This window comes from Drosophila gunungcola, unplaced genomic scaffold (genome assembly GCF_025200985.1).
Source record: "Drosophila gunungcola strain Sukarami unplaced genomic scaffold, Dgunungcola_SK_2 000151F, whole genome shotgun sequence".
Taxonomy (NCBI): Eukaryota; Metazoa; Arthropoda; class Insecta; order Diptera; family Drosophilidae; genus Drosophila; species Drosophila gunungcola.
Window position 1 is genome coordinate 137245 of NW_026453312.1, and position 8919 is coordinate 146163.

The 8919-nt window shown below is 45.6% G+C and overlaps 1 protein-coding gene across 2 annotated transcripts; it reads left to right on the forward strand.

Moving 5' to 3' along the window:
* Positions 1-3368: 3368 nt before the first annotated feature.
* On the forward strand, positions 3369-5717 carry LOC128265739 (uncharacterized). Of its 2 annotated transcripts, none has more exons than XM_053001939.1 (2): positions 3369-5519; positions 5599-5717. In XM_053001939.1, the coding sequence occupies exon 1, from the start codon at positions 3817-3819 to the stop codon at positions 4612-4614; it is 798 nt and encodes a 265-aa protein (XP_052857899.1). In that variant the 5' UTR covers positions 3369-3816; the 3' UTR covers positions 4615-5519; positions 5599-5717. Both variants share the same exon structure in this region, with proteins under 2 accessions (XP_052857899.1, XP_052857900.1).
* Positions 5718-8919: the final 3202 nt, after the last annotated feature.

Below are 8919 nucleotides of genomic sequence, written 5' to 3' on the forward strand. Positions count from 1 at the left end.
CTTGTTCTTATTCGTCTTTTTCCACAGACGACAGCGTCCAGGATTCGGGTTCCTTCACCTCGTCGTCGTTTTCCTGGTCGATGTAATGTTCCATCTGCGTGGCCTGTACCTCTTCCGCTTCCTTTTCGACTTGGTAATCGTGTGATTTGCTCAACCTTTCCTTTGTACTCCTCGGAAACCTTTACGCGTCCAATTATTGATCGATCATCGCCAGCGGCAGTGCGTACCAGAGAGAAGCGCTTCTGGACTGGCACACCCAACGACTTGACCAGTTCCCTGCTCCTTTGCCGAGCAAACTAACACTCGCTCCAAAGTCTGAAAGACCTGTCAAATGCTGGCTTAGGATTTTAATGGTAGCGAAAGGTCTGGGTTCACGGGTGCCTCCTCGTTTAACTGCTGCGACTACTTCTCGCCAAGCAGCTCGTCGACTCCTGTAGAGTTCACGGGCCTTCTGCACCCTCCTGGAAACTATGAGCATCCCATCATCTGGTGGACTCCATTGCGTAAACAAATCGTGCAACCCCTGCTCTCAAGCCCTTTTTAATAGTTTTAGCCAACTGCCGTTCTGGCTTGGCTTACAGCGCTCCACTCTGGGATTCTGGGTACCGTATCCTGCTCCTATTATCCGCTCTCAACCCCAAATTGTCAAAGTCCAGTCTTCTGCGGTCCGCTGGTTGTTCCTGTGGTTATGGCGCTTTTGCCAGTTCCTCTTTGACCCGACTCAACGGAGACCTTGGCAGTCCTCCAGCTACCGACATCGACTCTTTCCCAGCTACGCCCTCACCATTAGTGGACCACACATTTTCGTCGTCCTCGCTGGAAAACCCTTTGCTCGAAGCAGGGCATCATGTTTCATGCACTGTCGCTTTTAAATTTTGATTTTTTAAACTCAAATTTTACCGAATTTAATGATATAAAACTAAAAACCAAATATGTAATAATAAATGAGTAATAAAAAATAACGACCACCAAAAGATATGTAAATAAATATTAATAATACATAATAACAAAATATAAATCATAAAAAATATATAAAGTGGCCAATAATCAATAAATAAAAAAGAAATATTAACGGTAAAATAATTAATGACCAATAACTACCCAAGGCTAAACAAATTCACACAAATAATTAAGTTCTAACAAAAAAACAAATCTCTCAAATCAAATTTTTTATCTATTCTGTTCAGCTTCAACAAGGAGAGATGGAACCGATCACCAGCCGGTAAGCTCCGCGCCAGTCGTCTTGCATCTACAATTTCGTCCGAATTCTTACTAAACAAGACGCTCGTCAACTGGACTAAATTTTAGCCGTGCTGAACATCGATAGTTAAGGACCTCAGCTGTTTGCAGGAGCGCATTTGATTTTGTTTTGAATCTGCGCGTTTTATTCAAGAAGCGGTGGTTGAGTAGAGCGTGATTACGTCACAGGCCTCGACCAGTCATTTAAGTTTAAAACCCATATATTTATTTATTTACTATCCTAGTGCGACAAGGTTAATTAAGCTTATATTTATTTCACTAGTCAAAATGGGTTGAAAATATTAAAATTTTGTTTGTTGACTTAAGATCTATCTTATTCTAACAAAATTGATATAATTTATATATATATATATATATATATATAGTTTATTGTTAATATTAATATGTTGCAATAATCTTTCTGATATAAATCATTTTAATTATGTTTAGTTGTTTATTTGCTTAATTTAATAATTTTGTTTTTGATTTAAAACTTATTTTGTTTTATTTTAAATATTCCCTTATGTTACATTTAAACTGAGTTGCGTACCTAATAGTTTTCAAGTTATGTAATAGGCTGTTCCAGAGGCGTATAGCTATTGTATCGCTATAATTGTCTAGCGATTTAAATCTTGTGCATATAAAATTATGAGTCCTTGTGGATGTTGCAGGGATGGTCTTATCGAAGAGATACGATGGTGGCTGAGAAGTTACAATATTATGGAAATAAATAAGAGTCTTATAATCTATTCAAGTGGTCAATTAGAATTTGAAGCTACTTTTAACATGTTGAAATCTCTCGTATCACAATGACCAAAAATCTTATCCCCATAAAAAAGTGTGGGGATTAGAATTACTTTAGATACTAGCACTTTACTCCAGCTCAAGGTATTGCTAAAAGTGAAACTTTGATTTGTTGCATACTTCTCATATCTTAGAGGCATGTTATTAATTACCAGACTCTCAAAGCATCTGGTTTCCAATGATTTTTTGCTACACACAAAATAATAATCGTTAAGTTCAATTTGATAACGACTGTTCAGTTTGATATTTACAAAAGATTTCTATTTTAACCATTGAAAAATGTTAATTTGATGTTGGATAATGGTATTTCTTAAATTTCTCTCTTTTTGAAAGTTCTCTCAAATCGAACAAGAGAGAATACTGCAAAATGGCGACGAAAATCAAATAAGTTAGAGGGAGCAGGACAGTTACTAAATTCGAACTCCCGAACTCTACACGTGTTGTCCCGCTTACATGGCTTTCGCATTGCTTGTTTTTCGGTGATTTGACTTTTATGTGAAAAGACATCGGTAGTGCGTTTTACTAGTGGAGCGCAAGAAAATGTGAGTAGGGATTTTTAATCTTTATAAATAAGTGATAAGGGGATGATAAGTTATGATTGTAACTAACTAGTTAAACAAGTTATTGTTTTAACATATAAAATTTCATTATTCTTTTGTGTTGTGGATGTGAATATCTATGCCGGCAAACAGTTGACTGTATGTGTGTGTCTCTATCCCAGCCACATACGTTTTTGAAATGTAAGGTCACCCAGTCGGAAAAAACACGCTTCCAGGATGTGTTCTTTTACGCTTCCTTTGCATGCGAAAAACGCATTCCAGATCCCTGAAAGCCTCCTTTCCTCCCTCGAGATGGGACAAGAAGCAAGCCTTCTTTTAGAACCGATCTAAGAACGAATCTTAATACGTTCCATCGGAAGGTAGTTTCAACTTCGGAAACGCTCGGCTTTCCCTTCCATTTGTACTTTACGAAGGAAACATTCTACAACTCACTGTTAGAATGAACCTAGAAACGTTCCTCGGGAACCTTCCTGGATAGCTTCCAAAGCAAGCATTGCGTAATCTAAAAAATGATTATTGATACCTTCCCCAAGAACACACTTAGTATGATTCCAAAACATGCCTTCTAATAGTCTTACCCAAGAATGCAAATATTATCGTTCCCAAAAAAGCTATTGGGAACCGTTTCTTTTTTCAATTCCAATTTTTATTTATAAAATTTTTTTTTTATAAACGTTTAATTTAAAATTTATTGTAATTAATTAAAATTACTATAATTACTCCGGGTCGTTTTTTTCTTCTCTTATCCTTTCTGCTTTCTTGGTCCTCAAGAACTAGTGGGATGGTTCGAAGGGAGGCTTAGCTGAGGCCACCAGGCGGGTCGCAGGTTGCGGATAGCGAACGACCTTCTGGGAAGGTTAGTTGCGAATAAGCGCAAGCAAATAAGCAACCCCGGACAAACAGCGGGTATACCGATGGAGGTATACCGACAAGACGTTTGTTTGGCCGTCTTAACACCATAGCCTTACACACCCCCTCCCTCACAACTACCTACCTCCATCCTATCCCCCACATCTCACCTCGGTGCCGGACTAAGGTGTCATTCGACCCGTGCCGATAGTCAGCCTGACTGGGGGCCCGAGTTAACAAATAGCCCAGTCGCAAACGGAGGGTTCAGGCAAGTGGCGACCGTCTGTCCTAACTACGCCTTACCCAGGTACGGCGGATCTCTGCCCGGGCGGACTATATACTTCTCCGCAACTCGTGGGACCCCATGAAGAAGAACAAAAGCATAAAAATCCCGCAGGATATCCCTGCAACCGGTGTCGCAAGACACTTCGAGGAAAGATCCCTCGACGGCGACAGACCCCAGGCGGCAGCGCACCCGCCAAGGACTTCACCAGCAGCCCAGGCGAGAAGACCTGCACCGCAGTCATTCCCAGCCAGGGAGCGTGGTGTGCCAGCAGGAGCTACCCTGCCAGCACGCCCACCTCTCGCGTCTGATAGACCAACCTCTATCAGACAGCTGAAGAAGCAGGTCGCTCTTCCAGCCCTAGGACAGCCCGGAGGACTGGACGACCCCAACAGGCGTGGCCTGCCAGGGTCAAAGGTAAAGTGGTACCTGAGGTATCTCATGCAGGGCATGACACCGGAGGAGGCCTTGAAGAAGGCAAAGGAGCCGAGGGAGCAGCCGGAATTGGGTGCAGCACCGGCTGGCAAACGGCTGAACACCAGCCGCACACCACCAACGGACACTCCCAAGAGGTCTAGGCACGGCACAGGGGCTAGTGAGACGTCCTCACGGGTCCCTGGGCAAGAGGGGCCTAGCACAGCAGCAGCAGCGGCAGAAAAGGCAAAGGTGCAGGCCAGGAAGATACCTTTCCAGCCCCACCAAAACCAGAAGCCGAAAACCGCTGGAGGACGACCCTCTAGCTCGGCAACACCGGTCATCGGACCCCGTCCGACATACGCGGAGGCTGCCAAGAAAGCCACGCTCATCAGGGTGGCCATACTCCGGAAGGGTTTTCCGGCGGCCAGCCTGACCGCAGACGATTTATCCGGGCTCCAGTAGTCGGTCATGGACGAGATGCTCACGACAGCGTGGAGCGGTCCGGTCGTGTTCAGGGGAATCCACTTCAGGGTGGGTTACCTGATTATCGACTTCCTGGATGAAGGCTCAGCTGATTGGCTTAAGATTGCCGTACCTCAGCTGCGGACGTGGAAAGGAGTACCCCTAGAAACCCGCACGGGAGCAGACATCCCGGCAGCTTACAACGCCACGTTGTTCTGCCCGAGGAGCTCAGACCGGACCAATGAGGAGATACTGGCCTTCATTGGTTTCCAAAACCGGGTCGAGACGGACGCCTGGAAGGTCATCTCCAGAAAGAACGACGGAGCTGGTGCACTCCTGGTCGTAGGGATGGACCAGACCGGAAGGGATGAGATAGTGGAGCGTGACCACAAGCTCAACTTCCGGTTTGGCCACGTCACCGTGAGCGGTCTGAAAAAGACTAAGAAAGCTCCGGAAGAGACGCCCAATGACGGCATCTGTAAGGCTGTCGAGGATACCCTCGAACCACTGAATGAGGAGCCGAAGTTGCAGAGTGGGGAGCAGGATGGACAATCCATCACCAGCATGGACATTGGGGACGACCAAGGGGATGGACACCCTATGTCATCCCAAGAGCTGGCCCAGGAGCTCCTCCTGGACGACAGCTGCGGAGAAGCCGAGGTTACCGTGATAGACGGTGGTGGAGAGACTTGCTCTCTCTCTTCACCAGACATCACGGAGCACCAAACTTTGGAGTGATGGCTGCAACAAGCAGCACTCGGCTAGCCCAGATAAACATCCATCGGGCCAAAGCAGCATCTGCTGTCTTGGCGAGGATGTTCACCTCCCAACACCTCGGGCTAGCCCTTGTACAGGAGCCATGGTGGCAAAATGGCATAAAAGGCCTGTACACGAAAGACACTATGGTAATATGCGATCCAGGAGCATCACCTCCCAGATCATGCATCGTTATAAGGAAAGATATCAATTATTGTATCTTTTCAGAGTTCATGGCCTCCGCCTACTTTGCCGAGTAGGAGGCCTGTTCACCGCCAGGAATACCTGGGCTCGTGGACCACTGCCGGACGAACAAGATCCCCCTCATTATAGGATGTAATGCCAACGCACATCATGTGATCTGGGGCAGCACGGATGTCAACAACAGAGGTGAGCAATTACTAGAATTTATTTTAAACAATAAACTAGAGATCTTTAATGTCGGCGCCAGGTCGACGTTTGTTACTAGGGTACGGGAAGAGGTGCTAGACATAACTCTAGTAACCAATTCATTTAAACCCCACATTAAGAACTGGCATGTATCACCAGAAGAATCTATGTCCGACCACAGGACACAGGACAGGTAGCCTTCAACACAAAAAGATGCAACCCTAAAATAAACCCCAGAAAAACAAACTGGGACAAATTCAGGTCAACGAAGCGTCAGGATACCCTAGACATCCCTTGGAATTAGACAACCTAGGCCACAAAATAGTGAATGCCTTTGAACACAGTTGTCCCTAGGCAGACAGAAGCGGGAAACAGACGCACCATGGTGGAATGCTAGTCTTGAACGACTACGAGTAACCACTCGGAAGCTCTTCAACAAACCAAAAACTGATAGGAACTGGGAACTATACAGGCAAAGCCTGACGCTCTACAACAAAGAGATCTGTGAGGCAATAAGTAACGTCAACGAGGGCGCGAGACTGCACAAAGCAATGGCTAAAAGTGCAACGGATAGTAATTTAGCCCTGAGGAAAGGGAATAACACCTTTACCTCCACGGATCGGAAGAAATTAGAATTGCTATTTGACACGCATTTCCCGGGGAGTACTCCCACTACGGGAAACATAAGGCGTGATCAACATAGAACCCCTAGGACAGTAGCCAGTGACTGGGCAGCAGCCCAGTCTATAGCTACGCCCGAGAAACTCAAATGGGCTATTGGAAACTTCCAAAGATTAGACATGATCTCTCCAGCTTTCTTACAGCAGGGGCAGGAACTATTCCTAACCCGCCTAAGAAGACTAATGGTGAGCAGCCTAGCCCTTGGGTACATCCCAAGTGCATGGTGCAGCGCTAGGGTGGTCTTCATCCCCAAGATCGGGAAGAAAGACATCACCAGCCCAAAGTCCTTCAGACCTATCAGCTTAACTTCGTTTTGTCTTAAAACGCTGGAAAAACTGGTAGACTACAATATCAGAAGAACAGCTCTCAGAGGCCGTCCGCTGCAAAACACCCAGCATGCATACAGAGCAGGCCGTTCAACAGACACTGCACTTTATCAACTATGTCGCACCCTAGAAGGGGCAATTGACAGCAAAGAAATAGCTATCTGTGCCTTTCTAGACATAGAGGGAGCCTTCGACAACACATCCCATGATGCAGTTCGAGCTGCCCTGTCCAGAAGGAACATAGACATTACTACGAGCAAATGGATTGGCAACCTACTTGAATCCAGCCAAGCAACTTGTACACTGTGTTCGGATAGAGTGACAATTGCAACCAGCAGAGGCTGCCCGCAAGGACGAGTACTGTCCCCTTTGCTATGGAGTATGCTTGTAGATGACCTTCTCAGCAAACTTGCTGGAAAAGGAATCCAATATCAGGGATACGCCGATGACATCGTGATAATCGCCAGAGGCAAATTTGAAGCGACACTCTGCGACATAGTCCAACTCGGACTAAAGACAACGCTAGACTGGTGCAGGGAGGTTGGACTCAACTTAAATCCTGCTAAGACAGTCATCGTTCCTTTCACAAGGAAGTACAAACTACAGAGAATGAGACAAATCTCACTGCTAGGAACTCCTATAGAAACTAGCCGAGAGGTTAAATATCTAGGAATCACCTTGGATAGTAAGCTGAACTTCGCTTCCCATGTCCAAAAGACATTGGAAAAGTGTTACAGAGCACCCTATACCTGTCGGAAAATTGCTGGGAAATCCTGGGGAACCAGGCCTCAGACCAATCCTCACTTACGGAGCACTTGCATGGGGCAAACGAGCTAAGCTCACCAGCATGCAAAACCAGCTAGGAAAGCTACAAAGACTTGCCTGCGTATGCATGACAGGGGCAATGAGGACCTGTCCTACAACTGCCTTAGAAATTCTGATGGAGCTAACACCACTCCACTGTGTGATTGAAATCCAATGCAAAGCTACACTCCTGAGAATAAGCACTGAGGGCACATGTAGTGGTTGCATTCTAAACAACAGGGATGCGACTAATCTGTTAGGTGAGGTGCCCCTAATACTCCACCCTAGGGATGAAATGACAGCCGAACTAATCTTCGAGCAGAACAGCACACCTAGGCAATAAGAAAGATTGGACCACATTGTCTGAAGTGCACCAGATGGCTAAACACACCATTGCATGGTACACAGATGGATCCCTAACACAACAAGGCACGGGCCTTGGAGTGGTAGGGCCTCGCAAAAAATACCACGAATCCCTTGGCCAATACACCAGCATATTCCAGGCTGAGGTATGTGCCATTGGACGTTGTGCAGAGCTCAACATACAGCGTGGATACAAGGAAAAGGACATATCGATCCTTTTGGACAGCCGAGCAGCAATTACTGCTTTACATAGTAACAAAGTCACCTTGAAGCTAGTCCTAGAGGTGAAGAGTAAGCTAAATATACTGGGCAGCCGAAACAGGCTGGCCCTCAGATGGATTCCGGTACATAAGGATATATCCGGAAATGAACTTGCCGATAAAATGGTAAAACTAGGAGCCGAACATCCCCTGATAGGCCCAGAGCCCTACAGTGGCATAGGGAGGCACACTATAAAAGAATACCTTAGGAAAGAGGAAGGCGCCATGAGACAAGAACACTGGAGAAATACCCCAGGCCTAAGGAAAGCCAAAACTCAAATAAATAACTACAACAAGAAGAGGTTCAAGGAACTTATTCAACTAGGGAAAAATTCACTTAGGATCGTTACCGGATTACTAACCGGGCACTGTAGACTGAAAAGTCACCTAGGTAAGATGGAATAACCAGCAGTAGAACTTGCAGATTCTGCGACATAGAGGACGAAACCTCTAAACATATCATCGCAGACTGTCCGGCATTTGCAAGTATAAGATGTAAAATCTTAGGAACCAGAACTCTTACACCTGACCTCCTAGGAAGAATCAACCCACTTAAACTCCTCGACTTTATTCGAGGAAGTGGGTTGATATTTGAGCTGTAGGCTCTGAATGGGGGTACAATAGATCTTACAGGTCGCGGTACACTGAACACCCCGATATTAATAATAATAATAATCCTTTCTGCTATACTTTAAACCTTGCAAGTTTTATTCTTAGCCCTAGTG

Excerpts from the sequence above, each read along its gene's own strand:
- LOC128265739 (XM_053001939.1), top strand. The coding sequence starts at position 3,817 with ATGAAGAAGAACAAAAGCATAAAAATCCCGCAGGATATCCCTGCAACC.